Source organism: Stegastes partitus, unplaced genomic scaffold (assembly GCF_000690725.1).
Source record: "Stegastes partitus isolate 25-593 unplaced genomic scaffold, Stegastes_partitus-1.0.2 Scaffold236, whole genome shotgun sequence".
Taxonomy (NCBI): domain Eukaryota; kingdom Metazoa; phylum Chordata; class Actinopteri; family Pomacentridae; genus Stegastes; species Stegastes partitus.
The window spans coordinates 112,626-139,478 of NW_007577967.1; the positions used below are offsets into that span (position 1 = coordinate 112,626).

At 41.9% G+C, this 26,853-nt stretch overlaps 1 protein-coding gene across 8 annotated transcripts in view; it reads right to left on the bottom strand.

Moving 5' to 3' along the window:
* The window catches only part of nav3 (neuron navigator 3), a 221,375-nt gene that overhangs the window by 25,626 nt on the left and 168,896 nt on the right, over positions 1-26,853 (bottom strand). For 6 of the 8 annotated variants that reach the window (XM_008281541.1, XM_008281540.1, XM_008281535.1 and 3 more), the window contains 11 exons: positions 17,151-17,274; positions 14,623-14,932; positions 12,568-13,294; positions 10,837-11,262; positions 9,990-10,031; positions 7,655-7,812; positions 7,181-7,375; positions 6,594-6,646; positions 5,185-5,208; positions 3,591-3,614; positions 3,331-3,408 (listed from right to left, as the gene is read on the bottom strand). In XM_008281541.1, the coding sequence (XP_008279763.1) occupies positions 3,331-3,408; positions 3,591-3,614; positions 5,185-5,208; positions 6,594-6,646; positions 7,181-7,375; positions 7,655-7,812; positions 9,990-10,031; positions 10,837-11,262; positions 12,568-13,294; positions 14,623-14,932; positions 17,151-17,274 (2,161 nt within the window). The remainder of the gene's footprint in view (positions 1-3,330; positions 3,409-3,590; positions 3,615-5,184; positions 5,209-6,593; positions 6,647-7,180; positions 7,376-7,654; positions 7,813-9,989; positions 10,032-10,836; positions 11,263-12,567; positions 13,295-14,622; positions 14,933-17,150; positions 17,275-26,853) is intronic. The other 2 variants (XM_008281536.1, XM_008281537.1) reach the window with 2 other exon arrangements.

Below are 26,853 nucleotides of genomic sequence, written 5' to 3' on the forward strand. Positions count from 1 at the left end.
AATTTCGCTGGAGTACGAGCTGCACAACACATACGGCTTTCTGCTGTGCATGTTTTTACATGTGGCTTGGCACAGTCGGGCATGACACTGGCAGCCCGTTATGCTACCTTTAGGTTTTGGCACTAATTGCCCCAGCAGGTCAGGATCAACAACACATATGGTGAGACACTGGAGTTGTTTTTCAGACTTTTGATAAACAATGACCTACATATGCTGTGGAAACAACACTCAGACAATATGTCAGCAATTACTTGGGCCCCGTTGCACCAACGTGTCTATTCATACTTTATTTACATCTTAAATGTTTATTTTTTTATGCTTTCAAAAGGACTGATGCAGAAATGACATTGTTTTTTAGAACTGAACTGCAGCAGCAAATGTGTTCTGCTGGAAATGTAATTGCAACATGATTTCATTTTTGTTAATGTAATAAGGAGACATTGATAATGAACATGTTGCCAATGTGTTGATACTGAATGTGTCAGTAATATGTTCACTGACAACACATTTTCCTCTGCCATGATTTGCTGTGTTATTGAACTTTTTATAGTTTCGGCACCCACAGTGGATGGCTAGGGACAGACTGTGGTCTGCTTTAATGCAGAAAAGGCAGCAAATATTTTTCTCTAATCTCAGTCAGTGTTGCCTGAAACTAACCACAAACATGAGTTAAAAACCAAAACCTGACCTCTGGCCATCTACCATAACGAACTCCTCTGATGAAGGTCACAGACAAGGCATTTCAGTCATTCAAAAAACACTAACAAACAAAACACAATTCAGCCACTGATTACGCATTGTTTAAATGTAACTGGATAAACTATTTAGCACATCACTGTGGATAATGACGCTGCCTCCAGAGGCTTTCCCTGCACTATAAACAAACAGAACTGTAAAGGCGCTGTAAGAATTGGCGCTGCTCACAATGCTGCACGCACATATTGTGGGTGCAAACTACCCACTGGAGCTGTGAGGCTGTTGTCATTTACAGACTTGACACCTGTGACAGTGACTCATGTCTTTCAAGGCCTCTTTAAATCAAGACTCTAAAGTGGCTTCATTGCTGCTGACATGAATCACAGACGGCTGTAAATGCAGCACACTGTGATGTACAGTCATAGCTGAGTGTACACTGCTTCATGTTTGAGTCATGCCAGCTACACTCCCAATCTCACACATATATTCTGACATATTGGGGAGGCTAGTTGAAAAACACAATCAATCACTGACTACATTAGTAACTGAAAACAAATTACAACCGCAAAACCTGTTGATGGGCTTGAAAGGCACGTTATCTTTTTAAAAAAAAAGTCAAAATGTCACCAAACATAAAAGCCAGAATCTCTTACAAGAGAAAGAATTGTTGGATTTTAAACACTGTCAAGGTCGAGGTCTGAAAATATCTATGGCATGCAGAGTCTCTATTTATATCCACTGTTTGTCTCAACTGTGGACAGTTGGAAAAATTTAGCTTTTTCAGTTTTTCTAAATATAAATAACCACAGAAATTAAAACCTTGTTTGATTATGTCTATGATTTATGGCATAATAACTTTGTTATCCTGCACATAAGACATGTTTGAGTACACTCTGCTTCTATGTTGTGCTGCTTCCAAAGAGGTGCAGACCTTTTAAAAAAAAAAAAAAAAGCCCAGAAACCGCTTTGAATTAAGAGGGATAATTACAACTTTAGTTTTGATACTTAGCACAGCAGTTCCATCCGTACCCACATGTCAAATACTAAAACATGTAGAAATAAAATACAAGACATGGTTTAACAAGTACTTTTGGAAGTATTTAGTGACGGTTATGAGCTTGCTGAACATTCGCACCTTTAAGCAGAGCAGGTGATAAATGTAAGATTACTACAAGCTAGTCAAGGCAAAACATGGTATTGAGAAAGCTGACCACATCTCCAGCCGGTGGACTAAATTAAATTCAACTGAAGACAGAGAGAGCAGTGACAGTGAAGAAGCTGAACCCCACATTGTCAAAGTAACCGAGCGTTACTAAATTATCTCGAAATGTAATCTCTTAAAGTACTCGTTAATGAAAACGGTGATCATCTCATTGTGACTCATAAGCAATGCGTTACTTCCAAACACTGGAATCAGAAAGAAAAGCCCTAAATATTTCTAACATCACTTGAAATACAGGTGATGTACTTTGTGCTTTTGATATTTGTTGTATTTTCAGTTACAGTGGATGCAAGTTGAATACAGATACTAGCAGGTGTAATGTTGTTGATGTTACACCCTATAATCTGATGTGTTTGATATCTGATCACATTAAATATGACACTCCTGCAGCCTGAAAGTTTGATAGCAGAAGATTTGGAATTCACTGAAACAGTTTGTAAATGGATCAGAAAGCCAGAACCTCTGCATAAAGCTGCTATTTTGCAAAAATGTCACACAGGAGAGACTGGAACATAAAGTAGCCAAATGATGTTTTAAATATGTATGAATCACTTTGTCAGAATTTGAAAAATTTCTCACTCCACTGATGATGTAAAACCGCCACGGCCCCAGAGAACACGAAGCAAAGAAAGGTTGATTTAGAGTAACGCTGGATTATTCCTTTGGGCATCAAAACATAAACAGAGCTGTTCCACTGTAACTCTTCTGTAAAGTAATGTGTTCCTCTTCCTTTTGTCAAGTTTGCCGGTGCTTCAGCCTTCAGTTTCAGCTTTGCACAACTTTGTGATCAAAGCGTCGGACTGAAGCAAAGACCCTGTCTGCCTCCACGCTTGATCAGGCACTTGGCATTGAGTGTGTGTGTGCGGGGAGCCCAGTCAGATGCTGGAGTTTGTCGATCTATCTGCATCTCAGCTCAAAGGCTTTGTCTGGGGGTTGGAGGTCTCTGTATCTCACTCTGTTTCACCCACGCATGACGCACTCGAGTCTAGATTCACTTATCCTCATCTCCCTGTTCTCTTCCCTCAGCCGTCTATCTCTATTTGATTTTCTCTGCTTGGTTGAATTTGGGAGAGGCTCCTTTTCTCGCTGAAACCCCACCGGCTGACACAAAAGCAAAGAGAAAGTCTTACGATACGCACACAAGCGCGCACAAGAAAACATCCCATCAAGGGACGAAAACACAAAAACACACACGCGCACACGCACGCACCAACCAAATCAAACAACCGAAAGCCTAAATACATGCATGGTGGCTTCAAACACAGAGAAAAGGAATTAGTGGGCGTCTTAAAGATTTATATTCCTTCCAGAGCTTCGATAGGCAATGCTTTCTATAAAAGCTCTTTGACAGCAGGTTATCATGCAAATGAGCCGGCTGTTTTGACGGCGTCTTTTGAAATGAACAAACTCACGTTGGCAGCCAGCTGAGACGTCAGGGTCGCCACCTTCTCCTGAGAGGCGTCCAGCTCCCGACGTAACTTTCTGATTTGCTGGTCGGGAAGAAAAGAGCAGAAGTGAATGTTTGGTTAAGGTTCCTGAAATACCGATTGTGATGTAAAGAGGCGTTGAACTTGCAACTCCCATGTTGATAACTTTGATGTCAAAAAACTGTGCAGGTACATGGTGTAAAAAGACACTGGAGTGAGTGTGAACATAAAGAGTGGGGGATTACCGTGGAATTTTGGACTGTTTGGCCCTTGATTGAAAAGAAAAGAGTGAAAATTAACACTATGTTGCATGCCTCCATCGAACAGCATGTACTGATGTGGCTGGAGAGACAAGAGGTTATCGACAAGCCACAGCACTGGTTCTCTCATGGTTAGACGTTTGAGCAGCAAAGCAAAGAGATAAAGACAAGTATTTCTAACTTTGGTCAAACAATATTTGCAAATACCTGATATTGTTTCTTGTATGATAACGTAAGTGCCAGATGTCTCAGTTTACCAAAGTGGACAACACAAGTGCAAGAAAGTACTTTAGGTTTCTTTCACACTGGAGAGGTTCGTGCTCATTTACAGGATGTTGTAAAAAGATTCTTTTGTGTTGATGTTTATACCAACTTTTTGGAAATAATTCACATCTGATGTCAGTATGAATTATTATGACAATAGAACTGATGAAGCATTTGCAGATATGGTTACAATGGAAAAGAGAATATTGTTTTCAACACATTTCATTTTGACATTTTAAGAGATCAGATGTAGATGCAGATGTAAAACGCCAATGAAATCGTTCAGGATTCCTTTGGATTGCCGTTCTTCGTTGTCCGTGGCAACAGCATTTGTAGCATGTGATTCAGAATATACACATTTTTGAAAAATGAAGCCACACATCAAATGTGTGTCACTGCACAGTCACTGTGGTCCATCATTGTTAGTTTGCACTGACTGAGCTGTCCTAAATGATAAACCTCCTTCCATCTGGCAGGAATAAAACAAACAGCACAATGTATTTGCTATTACTGTTTGATCCAAACTTGCAGCACTAAGAAACAAGAACAGAGAAAAGAGATTCCAACAGAAATCAGAAACTTAAAACTATAGAGCGGGAAAATCAAAGAAGAATCAGTGATAAACTGAACAGGAATTTTTGAGAAAAAAAAAAAAAAAAAAGCCAAAAGTTGAAGCATGCGTATCGTGTAAGCTTTTGTAATGAGTAAATAAATAAGCTATGTAGCACAGTGAGGATGTGCAGTTACTCATGATCAGGATGAAATCAATGTAAGATTGTAAAAAGCAATGCAACATAGAGTTAAACCGATTCATTGGAGAACCATTCTATCTTCATTGTAGCAATTTCCCTGAGGTTTTGTACCGAAGGGATCAATAAAGTTTTATTCTAATTTTATTCTTCTAATTCTAGTCATATGCTGATACAGTTTTTGGTTCAAAATAATGAGCAATAAATATCACTGTTTGAGCTTTGATTGACAGACAGACCGTCTCGCTGAGCACCAGAAAGACACTCAAACATAAAAACATTCAGACACAGAAAAACAGCCAGCAGGCAACGAAAGAAAAGTACAACATGCATGTGACATGTGTGACTGAATCCCACTCAAAGCAAAAATCTAATCCGGCAGGTGACAAGCCACCCTTGAGCTGCTCTTAGCAAGGCACTTACCCTCACCTGCAGAGCTGCTCAGTGGTTGTACTAAACAGCCTCAAGGTCTAATTGACTTTAACTATGTTAAAGTACAGAGGAAATGCGCTAAAAGGAAGCCAACATGCAGTCAAACAGATGGACACAGTGTTCTCTCTCCTTACCTCTGAGTGTGCTTTTTCCTCCGTCTGTAAGAAAGAAACAAACATAGTTAAGGAAGATTTCATTACTTTCTCTGTGAGATGTGCTCAATCAAGTACGGCTTAAAAATGAAATTAAATATACAGCAGGAGATGTATGCAAAAGCTGAGAACAAGATGACGAAGAAAACCCAGCCAAAGTTGAATTAAAATTAAATTAAAGGGAGAGAAAATATCAGTGGTGGTAAAGTGGATAAAATCTGACAGAAGACAAAATAGGAAATGGTTCATGATAACCACACAACAAACCAATTAAATCGACCTGAGGCGAAACTTTGTAAACAAAACTATCTCCATCATTCATCCAGGCCTTTCCTTTGCAACTTGCAAGTGCAGCTGGAAACAGACAGAAGTGTGTGGTAATCGATTCTTCTTCCTAAAACTAATCTGCCGCCTCGCTGAACGTGACGACTGGAGCGCTGCCTGTGCTATTAGAACAATTGTCCAGAGTGTTATCTGCTGGAGTTACTTTGGAAGCATGCAGCTATGGAACGTTATTTCTCTGCTTCTACAGACACAGACTAGACAGAGCTGACTCAGAGGGAAAGTGAGATTGAATACTACATTGTACTGCTGGGTAGATTGGAATACTCTAATTTTCTTCTGACTTTTCTCAATTAAAAAAAAAAAGAAATAAAGAATGATTTCAGGCATAACTCTTCTACTCTTTTTAAACATTTGCAGCGGACATGGCGTTTAAAACAGCTTCAAGATCAGTTTAACCTCGTCTTAAATGCAACAGCTGGAAAAAATATCAAAACCCATTTGACTCTATCATCAGTCCTATTGGGAACAAACAGGCTTCCTTTTATATCAGATGATGTGCCTGGCAGCACTGTGAAGCACACTTGTCCTGTAATGACTTTCAGCACATCAACAATGAGAATCTTGACCTAGCTTTTCAAAATCCTTTTTTAGTCTCCTCCTCTTTACAGTGTCAGATTGATTTTTTTAAAAAAACATAATCCCTCTAAACAGTGTCCTCTTACTGTGTAGCTGCCAAAAGACAGGAAAGAGGAGCTGCTCGAAATGGCAGCTGATAGTATCAAGGGCTAAGTGGACTAATTTTGCCCTGGGTTTCCACAGGCCGCTCTGTGTAAGTGGTGCTAGTTGTTGGACCCCATTCAGACTAAGAGGAAGATGGTGACACTACTCAGGGTTGAGTGCTGACACCACGACTGCATACCTGGGGTTACGTATTATATACACATATATAGAATATCACTTTTTTTTGGTGGATTATGGTTATTAAGAAAAGAACAATGACCAATCTTTTTCTAATTTGACATGTTTGATATTTGTTTTTGTCATTATTGTTGGTGTATTTCCAGGTAGGACTTTAAAAACTAAATCTACACTCTTGAGCTACTTACCGCAGAGTACAATGACGATGTGCTGGAGACCAGAGACAACGACGAGCCGTGGACTGTGGGACAGAGACAAGGAACAAGTAAGTGATCATGTAAAACTTGGACATAATGCTACAGACACTGATTAAAATCACTTTTGACCTTCAACCGTGTGTTCACACTGTGAGTAATCATTTTAAATGTTTTCTCTAATATCATTTGCTATTGATTACTGGGCTGATTGATCAGCAGTTGTTGTGCTAACTTATCGAAATGACGTAAGAGACGAACAGATTTAAGTAGCAATGGAAAAAAAAACAAACAAACATGATTTGCCCGTTAAAAAGTTGACCTCTATATGGATGCAATCAGCGCCTCTCACATCACTCACAAAAAGACTGGAAAAGAGTGACCTATCAACTAAGTCACTCAGAGAATGAACACGCAGTGAGAGCTCATTAAATCTGGTATTAAAGCACTCCATGGCTGATGGGACTTTGCTTTGGTGAATGTGGCGGTTCAATTAGTCTAACAGCTTCTCAGAAGGGAGGTTGGGTCACTTTTGGAGCACAGATCATTTCAAAGAAAGTGTGTCCAAGAGCGTGTCTTACCTTCGTCAGTGCTGTCTCTGAAGGAGCCAGAGCGGCTGATGGCTCTCGGTCTGTCCTCCAGGGAGGTTGCACTGCCACCCAGTGGGTGACCTTCTCCATACAGGTCAAAGGAGTCCTGGGCAGGGATGCTGTTGGAGCGGCTCATGCTGCTGCTGCCTGGTGGCAGGTTGTACTGGCTGATGTTGGTGGGGCTCACTGCACACAGGAGAAAAGAAAACCAGGATCAGTGCTGGTACGTTATATCTCTGATGGTTACACATACCCTCTTACACTTTTCATGTGTAAAATGCATTAGTGATCAATTATTTATGCAGAATCCATCTAAAGCTGGGCATTAAATAATGATATGCTCAGATATAATTGATTCATGCATGGAACCATACAGGGCTTCATAAAGATGCTTTTTATGTCTATTGTTTTCAAGAGTAGACACATTTTACATACAAGAATTAGAGTTTATTGCTGTAGACTCACATAGGTTGGAGTAGTGGTATTTTCCAGTGGTAGTGCAGGAAGCACCTGGGGGAGACAGTGGAGACTGGCTGCCAGTGTCCTGAAGGCCTCCCGTTGAATGAGACCTCAACCACTCCTTCCCTTCCTCATGAGATGTCTGCCGGGAGGACGGAGGGTACCTAAAACCCACAAACACACTGTAAACTCCAGGCAAAACAGAGATTTCCAGGAGCTCGAGCGGTGAAGTTCTGTGGTAGTGCAGCTACATAGTAGAAGCTTGTGAGCAGACGCCAAACAGACATGCAATCATACCACACAGATGTTCACATGCATGCGTCTACACACTCTCAGTCATATATATAAATATATATACGCACACATTGCTCAGGCTCAAAGCTGCCAAACACACAGACACTGCCATTCATCTCTTCTCTCCCCAACTCTAAAGTAACTTGGCAGCAGAAGGCCTCCTTATCACAACGCATGACAATCGGCCATATTTAATCCTCTGAGGATGATAATTGAGTTTGCACTCATCCCTTTTCAGCGGCGTCTTCCTTCCAACGCCCCCATTACTACGCTTGTCACATTTGACCCTGCTCCAGTCCTCTGCCTGAGCTTCGCATTCTCTCCACCAGCGAATGGGTGTCTAAGAGTGGACTGAATGGCATGATGCCCCAGCATTCGTCTCTCACTGGAGTTGGGATGGAAGAGACTTTAATATCCAAGGGTCAGCGTTTGACTCTGTATGCATAGTGCTCATAAGCAGGACCAACTCACTTATTAACTGTATGTGACTGGAGGGGGCAACTCTGGATCTAAGCTCCTCTTGGTGGGAATGTAAAGATTTGGAGCTATTTGGCACATATGAGACGTAAACAGACAGAAAATTGTGCTCAGAAAACTGTTGAAAGGAAAACACTGGAGTCTGAACTGAGCATCATTTCTTACAGGCATAAAGCGCAGTATGAGATCAGATGCTTACAGGCTCCAAAAGAGCATCAGCACCAAATGCCATCAAAATGAAAGAATGGTCTGAAAGCAGCATGCCCCTTCCAGCCTCTCTGAAGCAGTATAGCTGGTTGGAGAGGCTGTTCCCTGCATAGCCTGTGCCACTGTGATGAATGGCTAATCTATTTCTGTCTTTGTCCCTTTAGTCCCAGCTAAATTCAAAACATTCATTCTACTCCCCCCCTTCAGCCAACAGAGCAAATGTTATAGGGAGGTTTAGGCCATTTTATGGAGCTGAGGAAGAACTGCTCGGTCATAGTGGCTGCGTACGCCACATTCCTAACTTTGCATAAAATGAGAATAGGATTAGGATGCACACTGAGAGATGCAGACAGAATGGAAAACACACTCTTGCCTGATCACCTGAGACAAGTTTCATCGTGTAATTAGTATCTTTGTGCTTCAATTAAAGAGAGTCAACAGCTAAACTGGATTTCAGAATCTGTGGTTCTAGGATTGGGTGAACAACATAAAGGTGCATGAGAAACACTTCTAGTTCAGCAGCGTGAATACAATGAAGATAATGTCAAGATTTTCAGAGGTCCCCTACCTTTAAAGTCAATTGTACAACTACAGCCCTATCAGGCACAAATACTCCTTCATCATTACTTGGATATTTCAACCAGTTACCCAACTGCTTTAGTTCTTTATCTGTCATTTCTACATTACATTCAGTTGCCTTAATGTTCAATCCATGTGGGACCACCTACACCTTTTAGCTAACTATAGGCTGTTTTCCACTCCAGGAACACGCAGGGCATCTTAAGGCAGCCTGAACTGTTGTGCGTGTTTCGACTGCATGAAACAACCCCTGCAGAACCTCTCACTGGGCTTTCAGAGAAGAAGCAATTACTCCAGCATTGGGTGCTTCTTAGTGTGTGGGTCCTACACTACACTGGAAACAGAAAGCCTGAAACTGTCGATTATCTAACTATTTGAATCTGTCTCATCTATCTATTTCATCACTCATCCATTACTTTAAGCTAAAAATGTATCTCTTCCTTTTAACTAATCAACTTCTCTGACTGCTTTTTAACTAAGTGCCTAGAACTAGGTGTTATTTAAGTTATTTAGGTGTTGTTCAAAATGCCACTTCTGTTTTAGTAAAGCATTTCCACACTCTTTCCATGCAATTTGATTAGTGTCCTATAGGATACAGGAATACCGGGTTGAGAATTATTGCTATAGGTGGTGCCTCACAATGCCACACGTACAATGACACGGAAAGCAAGTTTGATATCGAAGTGATTATTTTCGTGCAAATGCAAAGAGCTCTTATGATCTACGTGAGTGAATAAAAGAAGAAGAGTTGAACAAATGGTATCTGGTTGCAAATGTGTTGTACCTCAGTCCCTTTTTGGGAAGCGTGTTTCTGTCAAGAGGCATGCTGTTAAAACACAGAGGATGAGCGAATTAGATGAACACCAGAAAACATTTGTTTTTGTGATACATGAGGAAAAAAAGACTTGGAAAAAGAACTGGTCACATTTTACAAACTTGACTGTTGACAGACACAAAGACATACACAATGGAGAAAAACATCTCTAATGCATCTCGATACAATAAACAACAAATACAAAACACAAGCAGTATTTAAATTAATTGTTTCATTTTTGAGACATACAGCTAAACTCGTGAGGAAAAATAAATGTGTGCCCTGATTCTAGGTTCTGTGATGTACTGCATGCATAGTGTGTGGACGAAACAATGGAAACACCCTGAAGAAGACTTCTCATGGGAATGCAAGTCTGAAATGATCTGAAATTATCGTGGTATTTTTTCTGTCATGGCATCGGACATGACATTAATACAGTATTGTAAAATTGTCAACTGTAATGCTGATTTCAGAACTGCTAAGATTGGTATGTGGTCAATGAAAAGCGTTAGAGCCATTAAATCAATGCTGTGATATGATATGAGGAAACTACTGTTTGAATTTGGATTTATGATATTGTTTTTATTTGTCCCAAAACCATGCCAGAAAAATAAACTTAAATCCAACCAAACTGTGTACTGAATGAATGAGTTTCTACTTATCATCACTGTTATTAATTATTAATATTATTATTATTTTTATTATTTAGGCTTCCTCTGCATTGTATGTCTATATGTTAGGGGGCTACCCTTTTTGTCTCTGTTCTCAAATGAAACAATGAATACGATTCTTTCCAATCGTATTCCCTGTTACTCACCCCTCAGACAGGGTGGACTTGACACTGCCGGTTCGTGTAACCTTGGGCCCATGGTGGCCCAGCGGCATATCAATGGACTCAGAGCTGGTGTGCAGACTGGTCATGCTTTGGCAGCTCAGTGTGTCCTTGCTGCCAGCTGATGAGCTACAGGCAGGCCAGGGCCGAGCGTTGGAGGGCAGGGAGAGGCCAGAGGCCGGGCTGGAGGCTGGGGAGTCAGTGCACAGATCTGGGGTTTTACCGTACAGTGGGCTGCTGCCACCGCTCAGGCCGCCAGCGCTACCCAGGCTCCCCGTGCCAGAGGAGGGCGAGTCCAGACTGGCTTGCCTTGCCAGCGTGCCGTGGGGGCTGCCCAGTATTGAGGGGCACTTGCCAGAGTCGGGCGTGCCCGGAGAGCTGGCCTTGCTGCTGGCTTTGGTGCCAAACAATCTGGGGGTAGAGAGGTGGGTGTAGTCATTTAGAAATGCTCAAAGAACAAGTGATGAGCATCTGCAAGATCCAAACTGGAAAATAAAGAACTTTGGGTTGGGGTTGAGAAAGTGGATCACATTGAGGTTATCTCACTGGCTGGCTGTAAGTATATTACATATGAAACTGCAATTGGTCACAAGGATCAAGAAACTCAAGGGTCAGTTCAACACAGTGAAAAACAGCTCCCAACACATTCTGTAACAGCAACTTTATACTGCAGATAAAATACAGAGCACACTTCCCAACATATCCCTTGCAGCAAACTCTACCTCATTTCAGCTGTGAACTCTCAGTAATTTACATCGACACATCTGCTTTCACAGCTTTGCCCGTTTCATCCCTGTGACTTTAAATAACCTAATCTGTTAGGCCACTCAACCCTGCTTGCCTTCCACATATGCTCAGACAGCCTGCTACTCTGCTTGCGCCTGTCCCAGTCTGTCATCGCAATCACACAAAATGTATAGGTGACACTCGCTAGAGAAAAAAAAATAAAAATAAAAAATCTTGAAGACATGCACATGAAACGGGTTGGCTTGACAGATCGGATGGGACGGATGTTTGGACACGCCTGCCGAACGCATGCTTCTAATGAGTCAGGGATTGGCGTGCCGAGAAAACTCCTGTCTCCTGTCTGTTCTGATCACGACTGCTGAGCTGGATTTGCTTGATCTGAATGAAAAGTCATCAGACCTTCATCTTCAGGGCAAAGATATGTTTCATCTGCAGTGGCTTATCACCTACACCAGGGAACAATCTATGTAATGGCAGCCCTTAGCTGTGCAGCCAAGTGTACTCGCTCAATCAATTTTTCTATGAAGGCACTCAAATGTGATTTATTAAGTGTCTTATATTCACTTTGCGCATCCAAACATGGCTAAAATTGCTAGAAATGATGGAATATTTTTAAGTCATAGTGAAACTTTACCATTACGAACGTCATCCGTAAATTCGGTTACTGAAGTCTGTGGAAGTTTGCATCAGGACAACACTACTGAGCATCATCAGCACAACTTTATCATAATGAAAAAAAACACCCTTAAATTCTGAAATAGATGCATTAAAGACATCAGATGAAGCAATAAATAGAAAGACTCATTATTGCCCTCAACCTCCGGCTGGCTGCGCTGTAGAAGTCATCACTTTTTGCTAATACTCATAGAATTGAAAAAGAATGCGGTGAAATGCTTGATTCACGCAGAAACACACAATGTGAGGGACAAAGACAGAATGAGAGCAGCCGACATGTGTTGTGTATCTGACCTGCGGAAGGTAGGAGAAGCAATATCGGGGTACTTGGAGCCTGGCTGCCTGAGGCCTGACTGGCCTGTGGAAGTGGACGTGGGGCTGGACTTGGGGGAGGTGGATAGTCCTGCTGCTGGGTCTTGATCTGACACTCCCACTTTCTCTTTATCTGTCTGGTTGATGGTGATGGGACTTGAGCGGTCTGAGCCCACTTTTCCATCCCTGCGTTTGGCACCTGCTTGTGTTGTTGCCCCACCAGCCGACTTGCCGCTGACGTTTGAGTCGATGCTGCTGGAGCTGGAGCGGTGCCCGCTGCGCCCCGCTGCCACCCCACTGGAGGATTTGGCTGGTCTGGGTAGAGAGCGGTACTGCAGGGTCACTTTGGAGCCACTGCAGCTGAGCAGAATGCCATCATCCTGCGGCTGTGAGCCATCCAAGCTGGTCTTGCGCACACCGCTGATGCCTGTGCCTTTGCCGAGGGCAGCTGAGGATTTGGGCGCTTTTCCAAGGGTGGCTGAGCCGCTGGCGAGTGTTGCACCACTAGAGGTGATTAGTGTGCCAGTGGGACCTGGGATCTTCTTGTAACCAAAGGAGCCTGTGGTGGGGGGGCGCCCAATGCCAGAAGGGGGCTTCTTGCCTTCATCTCCGCTACTTCTCCCGGCATCCGAGGGTGAGCGCTGGATGCTAGCTGAACTCTTGGAAGGCACCTTGCCCTTCTCTGAGGCCTTAGCATCATCAGTTTTGCCTGTCAATTTGCATGAACACTTATTAACACAAACATAAAAACATTACCCTCAGCAGATTCTTGGCTAAGCACTTGTTTTTTTCACCTGTGGTGCCACAGAGCAAGAAAAGTCAAATTAGTGTCAATTTTGGCTGACAGCCAGACGCTCAGTTATCACAGCTCAGCTGAATTGAAAAACAATACTTATCTGCAACACAACTTGCTGTGTAGACTGAAAATTTAACAGCAACTGTCTAAACACAGCTATGAGTGAAAAGAATCATCTAATATTTTTTGGCCGCAGACAGCAAATCTGCTGCACTTTATAACTTTCGATTTCAACCTTGTTCATCCAGTGTCAACATTATTCTAACTAATTAAAGGCCGTTGTCACAGGAAACATTCTACCATGTCACAGCAGGAAAACCACAAGTGTAAATAATAAAATTAACAAGACTGAACGCTGCTCAGCTGCTTCAGTTACAGGGTTTTGGTATTGTGCCTGCTGTCTCACTGTTAAGCTGTCGTGACACCTACATATTAAACCTGTGCTTTTCTTGCAATGATCTCTTGATAACTTACGTCATAATATTTCATTAAAAAGTCATCTCAATAAACTATACCTATGATAAGTCTTACTGTATTAAAATAGAAAGTTAGTATGGAGAAGTTTGAGTGGAGGTAGTTGTTCAAAAAGCTGATCAAACAGTTAAATGAACTGGTACACTGTTTGATGTAGTTTTAGCAAACTACACTCTGGAGAAAACGTGAATGGAAAACGGAACTGTAATATATATATAATGAATGAACTTTAAAACGTTTTATCTAATGAGAAACCAGCCAAAAAGATACTAGAACTTATCTTTATATCAAATCATACATATATATGCTTGTGTGGAAACACATTAAACTTACATTTCCACAAAACAAGAATTAAAAAGGATTGAACCTTTTGAACTATTGCTGGGTCACTAATTAATTTTTAAAATACTTTGATTTAATAAGACAACACACATTTAATAGATTGTCTTACTAGAAAAAAAAAAGACTGATTAAAATTTAATAACGGTCACATAAAGAGTAAAACACCTCTTCTGTTTGGTTTCTAATACTTTTTTCATAGCCTCTATTAGCACACTGAAATATATGCAGAAAGTACTTTCTGTGACTTTTTTAAAAACCAGAATATCAGACTTTTGATGTTTCTTCAAAGGGTCTAATGTTCCTGAGTGACGTACTTGCATAAATCCAAGAAAATTAGACTTTTGTGTATTCCGGTCACTTCAGTGTCCCAGTGTGCTTCATTTCTACACACTACATGTGTGTTAAGTTAAAGATGCGTCTCCTACCTGGTGTTTTGTGGGCGGCAGACGTACCCTTGGTCCTGGGTGGTGTGATGCCCACTTGCGCTGTCATGCCCCTCCTCCATGAACCTGTTTGGGACATCTGGGCCAGCGCAGCCGCCTTCTGACCGGCGTCCTCGTACTGGCCCTGGGTTTGGGAGGAAGAGGAAGATGAGGAAGTCTTCCAGCGGGAGGAGCCACTGCTGGGATCCATGCTTGCGTCCAGCTCCTCCTCCACCTTCTTCAGGTCCTCGGCTCCGGCCCAGCTGCTGCTCACCTCCTGCTCGGCATGCTTGGACCGGCTTCCTTTCTGGGACTGTGGGTTGGTGTTGGTGGGCGTCAAAGGAAGCACATGAACTAATTATTAGATGGCTCAGCAAAGTGGCAAACTGTGATACGCAGGGTTAGAATCAGAAATTTCAAATTAACTAATGTCCATGCTGAGGATGAGAGTTTAAAGAACACCTGCTCATTACTGCAGTGCCGTACAGAAAGTTGGAAACTGTGTGAATTAACAAATTAATAAGGGGGAAGGTGGTTATCAATCTCAAACAAAACAGGAAGTAACGAAAATAAGTGACACCAGACTATTCAATATAAAAGTCATGCTGTGCCAAGGAAAACTGATTTCATATTTAAGCTATAAGTACTTTGTCTGAAACAAGCTAAACCTCTGGCATTATAGTTTTAAAATTATTATTTTAACGCACAAAATCACCTCAAAGAAATATAAGCTCCTGAACAAGCAGAGCAGCAGGGTTTGTGTCTGTGTGCTAAGTCGTATCTATCTTTGGAATCTTCCATGCCCAGATCTCCGCTTTTGGGACGCATACAAACACACCCACACAAACACACACACACACGCAACAGAGATAACTAGCCTACCTTAACAGATGGTCAGTCTCCCTAGCAACACTAGAGTCTCTTAAGAGCCCAGTCTGTTGAGTATTTCATGAGGGGCCAAGGATACTTGGCAGAATAGAGAAAAAGCCTCGGAGGAGAATTGAGCACTGGTCTTCCATCCGTAGTTAACTCCCTCAGCTGTGATTTCAGAGCCGACACCTCGACTGGCCTTGGTTTAAAGCTAAACCAACATGCTTGTAACTCAATATTTCATGAAGGAATCTTATTAGATCTGGCAATAAAAACGTTAGATTATTTTTTAAAGAATTACATGTCTTGATGCTCATTTAGTATCAGTTTCTGTAACTGTTGTGTTGCGCTTGTCTTTTTATGTTACGCTACATATTTCTCGTCTGTAGTTACTGGCTCTACCAACCCGCTCAGAGTTTATTGTTTGTTGTTTCTCAGCGTTTTCTCTCTCTGCTCTCCCCTCACCCCAACCAGTCGAGGCAGACAGCCGCCCACCCTAAGTCTGGCTTTGCCAGTTTCTTCCAGTTAAAACTGATTTTCCTCCCCACTGTTGCCAAGTGCTTGCTTAAAGTGAGACCTGTTGTTTTTCTCTCCATAATACTGTAGGGTCCTGACCTCACTATCTATAGTGCCTTGATTTGACATATGTTCTGATTTGGTGCTATATAAATACAGTTTTAATTCATGTTATTTAAGTGTAAAAGGGTAATCCAGCAATGTGGCATAGCACCCACATGAAGTATGGAGTGGGAACAACTGAAGCTGAGCTGTCCTGCCTCTGTTCACTTGTATGGCCACATCCCTGCTTTCTGCATTTCCCGTAACTCTACAGCATCTTTCATTAGACCCTCCATACCTAAATGACTGTTTCTCCTTAACACCACACCACCACTTTGTAAGAAGGCTTTCTTTAAAAAAAACATAACTTTAAATACCAAGCTGAGATTAGAATAAAGTGTCAAAGGGTGAGTATTATTCCTTCTCACAAGTAAACTCAACTTTATGTGTAAAGCTGGTAACGTAAGCTATAAATGAGTATCACAACAGAAGGCTGAAAAACAGTGAGAAAATGTGGTAAGTTAAATAACTGGATCGCAGGACCAACTCAAAGAGAGAGACAGTCAATTTAGCGTCACCAATTACCCTGCTGCCATGCATGTCATTGGACGGTGGGAGGAAGCAGGAGGCACGAACCCAAATACAAATAATAATGACTGTAAAGACATCATAACTCTACACAACAGTATACTCACTGTGTTAATGTTAATATGTTCATGTCGAGCAGTAAAGGTTACTGTAAAGGTTGGTGTGGTAGCATACTGACATGCTAATTAGCACCAAATGTAGCCGAAGCAATGTCAAACCTGACAGGAATGGTAATACTTTTGCAGGTATTTGGTCACGCAGTGATAAAAAATGGTGATGCGAATGAAACATAAACATCTGCAGTAAATTTCAGGACAGCCTATCCAACAGCTGATGAGAAGCTTCACCTAAAACCACAGCGAAAGCATCTGGGGATCATCAGAATCAGTAGGATTCATCTTCAGGAAACCATGAATGCTGATTAAAACTTCACTTTTTTTGACATAAAACTTACATACGGTCCTGGCACTAGCATGAGTCAATATCCTTTAGATGGTCAGTGCTTGTGCTCTTACCTGTGCTCCCTTGCTTTTGCGTGACGAGCTGACGGCGGAGTACGCGGGTGTGTTCAGATCATCAGTACTGATGTTGTCCAATGTGTCGCTGAGGCCGCTGCTCACCGAGCTGCTGTCGTCCCAACTACAGGAGGAGAGGAACAAAGAGAAAAGAAGACGAGGTAAGACAATATCATTCGTTAGGACGACATTCTACTCAGCTTACATTACACAGTCCGACCAAGCATACTGTGTGCACAACGCCATCATGATTTTCTGACTTTAATTAAAACTTTTTTTCTAAATGTCACTGAGAGATTGAGGTAAAAAAAAAGGCCCTTGAATGAAGTATAATCTTCTTATTGTCCAATCACCAGCTAGGATGGCAGACTTGCATGTCGATCATTAGTAATTGCCCAATCTGTCCCATCAAACAGCTGTGCTTCTGTTTTTGGGCCTCACTGATTTATTTCTATTTGAATTATCTTTGGAGGAAGAAAAAAAAAAAGGCATTTCTTTATTAATTGTTTCAAGTTTCTCATCTCATTAGTGTCATTAGGAACTTCATTATCGCCGTTATAACTTATCTGTTGATGGCAGCAAGCAGACAGACACCTAGAGTCCCCTGAGTGAGGAGCGTATGGCTCAAACAAGCACATGGATCATTTCCACGCACACTCTGGTTAATTACAGCGCAGAAAACTTCTGCAATATGTTTCGCTAATCTGCAAACCCATTTTCTGCTATCAGACCTGATAAATCATCTTCAATAATAACATATTAGCTCTTCTTTGCTTTCACGGTCCTCTTTCTCGCACACATCTCCACACGCACAGCCTGACAGTCAGCCAGCACCACAGCTGCGACAGCTTTCATACGCAGGAACGACACACAATCCTCACAGGCACTAATTGGTTTCCATGCCAACTTGTCAAGGCTCATCTGCACGTGTGTTTGCCTTTGTGTGTGAGAGACCCACCCTTGATTTGTGTGACAAATCTGACGAAAGAGTTCAATGTAAAAACAAAACAAAACAAAAAAAATGAATGGACTCAGGCGCGATCAATACCAACAGACTGGCTGTCCTCTCAGCCCAACCCTGTGATCAGCATCAGCAGATAACTACAGCTATATTCAAACAGGTTCCCGTTACCAACAAATCCAACAGGACTTTCATCTGACAGGACTTTTCAGATCCCCAAACACACCATTCATTTGAAATGATTTAAAAGAAAAAAGAAAAAAACAAAAACGGAAACAGCCTCAAGAAGCTAATTACACTTTTTTCGACAAGTCAATTCAAGCTCGCCATCTATAATTCATCGCAGATGACGATGAAACCCGAAGGCAGCCTGAAAAAATGAGAGAATAATGACTCATTTTTAAAAGGCTCACAAAGGAAGACAGGAGGAAGAGGGAGGGGGGGTGAGGAGTGGGTGAGCTGGAGATGAGTAGCTATCCAGGGAAGATAATGGTGTTATTGATTTCTTAAGGTTTGTTTAGAAAATCTATAACCGTAAGAGTTCATTAGCCATATTACATCCTTTTAATAAATAGTGTTAATGGTCATTAAAAAATGAAGAAACAAACGTTTTAACTTGAGCCAGCCTTGAACGGCAGTAGGAGATGTAACAAAGGCAGGTGCTAGAGAGTACACACAAAATTAATCGACGGCTCATATTCACCTGACACCTGTAATGAATGAAGTGGTGAGCAGACACCTAGCAACCCAGTTGTCCACTGGTGCAGTGTGAAATTGATTTGCTCTTCTGACAGATTTAAAATGAGCAGCATTTATCTTCAGAGCCCAAATCTGACCGGGTCTGTAACTCATCATGGCTGCATGAACTGTAAACTGCAGGCTTTGCTTTTAGGTGGAACACTGACGCAAAAATACAACATGCTCCATTTATACAGAAATTTAGGAAAAAATAAAGCATCCCATTTAGTCGTTTGTAGCTGAAAATAAAAAAAAATGTTTTGTCTAGAAAAGCACGAAAGCAAACAGGTAATTGGCTTTTGTGTTGTGGAACATCCGTGCCAATTTCTCATGTTGTCATCCTAATCTGTCATTTTGAGATTTCATTTTTTCTTCAATTCAAAGCCATTATCAGAAAAGTGCTGGAGAGATGGAGGCTGAAAGCACAGCACAAGCCTGTCATACAAAAGTAAATGTACTGCAGATGTCAGTCTGAGCTTTGCCATCACACATCTACAGCTTTAGAACAGTTTCTGTGCAAAAAAAAAAAGCGAGGCTGTTGAACATTGTAATTGGAGCTCAGATATCAAATAGAAGTCAAACTGAGTGTTTTCCTGCACACACCAGGCTTTTGCAAACAAAAATGAATGGCGTTAAAATATGCCTGGCTTGCTTCCCTTTAATAATTTCCTGTCATCTGCACTTCAGTCTGTCTTTGCTGACACCGGGGCTTTGTTTTGAGTTGAGGGCAGCATCGCCTGACAGCTGCTGACTGTTTGTGTCTTCTTGCAGTACGACGGCGTGTCCAGGTTAAATGTGCAGTTGGTGCTGGGTGGGGCCTTCAGGTTTTGGCCGTGACAGGGAATGCCAGGTCACCTTCACGATCTGATTTAAAGTTACTCTGCCTCTGCTCGGCGCTGCTTGTCTCAGACGGAGCCGGGGAGTTGCGCTGCACTCTGCTGCTTCCTCTGAGACCAGCCCTCCTTTGGGTGACAGACAACAGGGGCGGACGGTGCCAAATGTAAATGCTCCCAACAAAATGAATCAGACCAAAGTGACTTGGCCGCCCTCCAAAAACATGTTGTGTCAGCAGACATAGAAAAAGCCCTGTCTCTCCATGTATAATTCTATTTATTTAGTGTAAAATATTGGTTTAGAAAGCATCCAAGTGTTAAATTCTGATAGAGAAGCCCTCTTTAAAGGCAAGATTTAGCTGAGATCAAAGACACAGATGGTTTTCACGAGTGCTGATTGCTCCTTATGCCTAATTGCGCACCTCAAACACCATTCAAGCTTCTTTCAAGGCAAAAAATGGTTCAATTTTTACACATCAGCGTTAATTTTCTCCAAACTGAAACAAATTGGACTTGATAACTTCAAGCACTGCACATTTACCTGGGTAATACAAAGAGGGGAACGGTGAAAGAGCAGTGAGAGGACGGTTAGTGTCATAATACGTGAGGCAGAGGCAGATGGCTGTGAAGAAGCTCATTGACTTCCAATTCTTATCTAAACACGAGAATGATCTTGCACAGTGTCCTCTGGCTGCAGCAGATCGCTCTTTCATCCTAGGGTGGCCTCTCTAACATGATACTGAAATTCTTCTTTCTGGAGAATTAGTCTGAAGATGATTAAAACAATTTCTTTGTAATTTTGTGCTTAATTAACACAATGAGTCACACTGAATAGGACTTGCAGTCATAATCACAAAGCAATGATGCCCTTTAGCTTTTGCATCCGTTTCTGTGAGAGCAATCAACAAACAGTGAAGCAGAGCAAACGCACAACTGTTGTGCTTAATGGAAATGCAAACAACAGACAGATTAGGTTGTAAACGTATTTGCAATGTCAAGCAGGCGACCTGGGAACAATAAGATAACGCTGCTTCTAGAGTTTACACAGTCAGCCTTTATCAAGATGGAGACCGACATTTGAGATTAAATGGAAACTAAGTCTGAATACAGGTCTTCAGAAGCCTCACTGCATTAGTAAAAACAGTCGATAAATGTTCTCAAGTGATGCTGAGGCTACTTTAGTCTCCGCTGGTATGAGACAACCAAATCTCTGACCTAAGTGTTGGTCAGGAAGTTGGTTTTGACAGGGAAGAAGAATGCTTGGAATAAATGAGAGGCTATTGCTGCTTCTGCTGCATCGATTTTTATCCTATTTGTAAACTGTATAGCCTAAGAAATAAACGAAAATAAGATCAAAATAATTAAAAACTGAACATCGTAAAAGACCCAAATATCAATATCTTATTAAAATCCCCAAATTCTATTAGGAAGTATCCAGCAGTGACTCCATATGGGTTTATTGGATTTACAAAGAGGGAGCACCGTCAAAGTCCAACGACACAAAGTGTCATAAAATGAGTTTTTAAAGCCAGATAGCTCAGCAAACACTGAGGTAATAGTTGAGTCATTGGTATTGATCAGCAACCCCATATCCCCTGCAGACAGCTCGGGGAAAAACTTTTCTTATTTCACCTTCAGTCCAACAGCTGCTGCAGTGAAGCTGTCCAGCAAATAGTAATAGATGACTGTGTTTTGTCTGTGTGAATCCGAAGCTTGGGACTACTGCGGAACAGCATCTGGGCTCGGTGGAGTTCCCAGGGATAAAGGGTTGATAAAACAGAAATAAAACAAAAATAAATTGCGCTCCTCCTCTTGAGAGCTTCTCCTGACCGTAACAGGGTGAATATTTCATCAGGCCGACTCCCTGGATCGGCTCCGGTCGCTCCGGCAGAACTGTGGAGGACCAAGCTCCTCCTCTCAGACCGGCACGCTTTCACATGCGCGTCACCGCATCTCCTACGAGGGGGGCGGGGGCCGGTGGTGGTGGTGCATCCTCAGAAATGGCACAGGCGAACTCAATAACCCTACAGCGAGGGCAGGTGGGTCGGACTTTTGTGTCATAACTTCTTAAATTAACAATGAAGCAACATTGTACAGAGCAGAATGCTTGAGCGGAGATCACTGTGGAAGATACTGGCTCCCCTCCCACGTTTCATAAGTGAGGCAATGAAACGGGCAGATGGTGTGAAACAAGTAATAGTCTCCCCTTCAAAATCCATCCCCTTATGATGGCTATGCTCATTGGACAAACACAACTGTCTGAAAGTGTAACGTCAAACACAGTGCAGCTTGTTAGCAGTCATTGCATAACACGAAGAGGTAAGGAGATGTATGGTAACTAGTGCTATAAAAAGGTTTGACCTGTTTTTAAATCCCTGGACCTGCTGTGGAAATGTCAGCATGTAAAGTCTATAAGAAAGAATCTCCTGCTCCACGTCAGATGATGCCTTAACCTTTAGCGAGGCATTTGCATCCCAAAAGAAGCTTAAGGAGAGGTGCTCATGAGCCCAAAAAAAAACCTGCTGAAGGAAGCGACTTAAATGAGGATAGAAATTTCTGTTATTTGTTAATTGCAGATTCTATTGCAAATCCTTGATTTTCAGCAGCTGCTCATGCTGTGAATGCATCGCTGTAGCTCCACTCAACCATGCAAATATGATCTCATGCAATATTCAATACACTGGGTCTTGTTCTTTCAACAGCCCAGAGGAGGAAATGCTATTAGCAGCATGAACAAAGGATAACACTGGTGATTATACTATATGACGGAGACAAATGAGATTTTGATGACGGGATTAATAAATATTTGGGGAGGGGGATAGTATTGAAGGGTGCGAAAGTGGGATGGCTGCAGATGGGAGAGCACAACAGTTCCTCAGAGGACCTCTTACGTAACAAAACTGAGAAGAAAAAAAAAAAAACCTTGCATGTGATGGCATTTGAAGACACAAAATGGTACCAGTTTGAATTCACGACCGTGTTCTGTTTGACACTTACAGATGCATTTTATTATGGAAATTTTAATTTCACACTTCATTTAAATGTTTTAGCTTCAGATAAAGGAACAGTTCGTAAAAAAAATACCTGAAAAAAACCTCAACTTAATAAGGAAACCACTATATTTCTGAGAAGAAACTAGAAAATAAATTGATAGGAAAATATTATTTGACAGCAATTACAAGCAAAACACACTGTGTTTGAATTCCTACTCTGTCATCCTTTGATCATTTATATTTCAGTTGCTTTTTGTGTACAAAAACAGCTCCTTTTCAAAGCTAAAGCAGACAGAGGTGTTTGCAGCTGCTTGATTGACAGTTAATTGGAGGCTGAATGTGTGGGTTGAGAACGTTTATATGAACAAATAAAGTGAACTTTCAACAGAGGTATTACCTCCTAACTCAGGCCCCTGGCTTGTGACATTAATTGTGCACCGTTTGTATTTCTATATCTGTTTACTGGGCACCTCAAGGACTCAGACCGGTTGTTTTAGATGTTTATACTGTAAAAAATGAAGTGTACATCATTCATTTTCTGCCCGCAAGGACTGATGCGCCGTACAAAGGCTTCACCACATCCACACTGCAGCAAATGACATTACAGATGGCCAGAGGAGCACAATGAAACATTTCCAAGGCAAGAAATTTAACTTGTTGAGCAGCCTGTTAAATTGAAATAAAAAAACTGCAGATTGTGTCTGAAACAGCTTAATAAATCTTTGTACAGGCTGCGAGCCGAAGTGCTGAGAGGAAGACAACAGCTATAACAAAGACCTTCCTTTTCTAACCACCATGACAACTATCACAGAAAACTTTGGAACATGTATCAACACACACACTCACATAAAAACTGGAAAGCACTCCTCCTCGTTTGCCTGGACCATAATCTGACTTAATTCCACTCAGCCCTTCTAATTACACTTTAGAAAACACCAAAGCATCACTGCGAATGACTTTACTTTTCTTCTCCTGCCTTAGCCTGTCCGAGCTGGTGAAAGGCTCACTTTCTCCTCAGATGGAGAGCATAAAAAGCCGAGCTTTCACTACAAACTACACAGTCAGACTGAACTCAAAACAGACAAAACAAAGCAGCATCCGTCAGCTGTGTACAGATTCCAAACAAAGGTTGTGTATAAAGAAGTACTTTCTAGCGTTGCTGTCAACTCACCTCTTATGGGATGGCTGCTGCCTGTCGTCTTGTCACAGAAGTGCTCTGCTTTGGTCTGTCTGGCTCCCTACGGCGCCTATAGCACCACACAAGAGGCAAAACCCCACCTGGCTGAGAAGCTAGAAGCTGTTGCTCGACTGGGAGTCAATAAAGGAGATGGAAACGAGAGAGAAAGGAAGAAAGGACTCCCTCAGTCTTCCACTTTTACCCACTGCTGCTGCCTGCCAGCTCCCCCTCCCCTCTCTTCATCTCCCCTCCCCTCCCGACCAGGATGGGCCTGTCGGTCCTTGGAGAGGCAATCAGACATGTCGTCAGCAGCGGGTTACCAAGGGTTAATTAAAGGAGGATGACAATGCAGAATCCAGCCAAAATCAAAGAGGAAGCGGCAGTTCTGGATGAGAACTGACTGTGCTCAAGCTTTGGTGACTGGAAGTGATCTCATGCATAATGTGTGAGATGCTCAGACATGTCTGTCCATAGACACATTCACATATATCCATGACTCTCTGCTCCCAACCAATCACAAAGCCTAATGGAAGGCAGAACAGCAAGAAGAGAAGGCTGATGAGCTGGTGAAGTTGGTTCATTCATCTTTATTTCACCAGGAGAACTAGCTCGATTTTTTTATTTTTTTTGTCAGTGCCACCCCAGTTCAGTCCCACAGAGCTGCCCAGTGTCATTACAGCTCTTTTCATATTAGTCTGGTGTCAGAGGACAGTAAATGCTACCTGGATATCTCACAAACAGTGTGATACATCCTGCTTTACCTTTTTGCTTTGGATTCCCTGTTCACTGCTTACGCTAACCACATATTTCTTCATTTTACTATAGTCAAAGGAAGAATTGTAGTTTTTTTTCTGGAAACTGCGACAAAAACCCATATACAGGTTGACTCTCTACTTTGTTGTGAGGGGGAGTGAGAGAGAGAAGCAAAGCAGCATTTATTTGAGATAAAACTGTTTTGGGCTTTTATTTCAAGGTGTTTTTGCACATTTGCATATTGAGAAAAGAAATAAAAAATAAAAATCCGACTTGTCACCGACTGTGGAATCCAATTCAGCACGACGCAACTCAATTAAAGGAAGAAACAGGGTGACCTTGGAGGGATGGGCTGGAAATGTGTCTGTTGCCAAGCAGTAAGAGACAGCAGGACGTCAGCACTGCCTGGTAAAGACGTCCAGGCTTCCTACTGCAATGCAGTCAAAGACAACAGCAAAAATCTTTAGCCGTTCAGCAGCGAGGGGTTTGAATCAGGCTAATGCAACCCGGCAGGGGTTTGTTCAAGTCTACGGCAAACTGCTGGCAAATGTGCAAACAAACAGCCCACATAAGTGCTCACAAGCCACAGCTGGTCCAACCACCAACCTCCTCCACCTCCTCCTCCTCCACCGGCCTGAAGGAGATCAACTCACCAAACCATGTTTCCAACGTCTGGACAAACAAATACAGTGTCATGTGACGGTTAGTCAGCATTTCTGTATTTGCCGCAAAAATGTATGAAACCAACACAACAGTGAAGTCTTTTGACAATACCAGAATGACTTACAGGAAATTAACTTAAAGTGCATCTGAAATAATGAACTGAAGAGTTGAAAAGTCGATTTTACCAGAAAGAAGATTATTATTGGTTTTTCTTACATCTCACGGCTTTAAGTGATATTACTTGTGTCAGTTACAAGTTATGAGATAAAAAGAAACTCCACAAGTCACTAAGGAAAATAATGATGAATTCAAATGTAGTGCACAAAAGCAAGTTACAAAGAGATGTTCCCACTGATCATAAGAAGTATCTACAGCATCTGTGACAATAGCTCGTAACAACACTTTTGCTTTTGTTGTTCAAGTTCAGGGCAAGACGAACCAGATGGTCACCAACCCCGGCATGAGGGCGGGTTTAGAGGGGACGGGTGAGGTGGCGGGCATCATCGGGTCACTCAGCCGTCTGCCTCTGCTCCGTCTGGCAGATGACTTGGCTAACTAAACCTAGCATCCTCTACTGTTCTGGGGCAGGAAGCCCTTTATCTTTCTCGGATTATGGCATTACAAGTTGATAGACAGAGGCAGCACAGTGGCAGCTCTTCCTAAGCCTCGCAGCTGAGGTTTGAATGTGACCACTGCTGATCTTGGTGTGTTTCCAGAATCAATGATGAGCCGCCGACATCCAACTGAGGAGGGAACAGACTGGACAGGGTGGCTACAGTTACTGACTGCTGTATCTCATGACACTTGAAGCTGGACCAGTTCATAAAACATTTCACCATCACCACATAATGAGCATTTTATCTAGACTTTTACCTTGTGAATAAATGTTTTCGCACTTTTATTTGTTTAGAAATTAAAAGCTAAATGCCCTTACCATCAAAGTTTTAAAAAAAAAAAAGAAGAAAAGAAATAAAAGTCTTTTGAGTCTGTTAATATCTAGCTTCTGTCACATACAATAATAAGTTTATACAGCTTTGTAAATGTTGGTTTGCTGTAATTATACCATAACACTCGTCATTTAACAAGATTACATTTTTATAATCCACAACAGAGGCAGGCTCCATGGCAGTAAAGTGAATTAGCAGTGATAGGAGCTTTGTCGATTCTTATCTTCACAAACTCATTAGGCCCGTCAGATGATGAATGGAGTCATATCCTCGGAAATTTTCTACCAAATGAATTGATGGAGCTGAAACAGAAGCCTTTTAGCGTATTTATCCTAAAATCTATCCTGCATTAGCGCTATGTACAGTAGTAAGGGCTGCTGAATGTGACAAATCTTTCATGAATCCTGACACAAAAAACTTTAAAGACTTTACTCCATGTAACCTCTAGTGGATGAAAACCTTCACAAAACATGGCTGGAACATTCTCCAGTGATCCGTTTGTATTTCAGAGATCTAAACTTGAAAATTAACACTACCTACAACACACCCTCTTGTACGGTGAAAACACGACAACCTTGAAATGATGCTTTTATCTCAAGGTTGCATTTTTTTTTTTTAATTCATCACGATCGCCAACT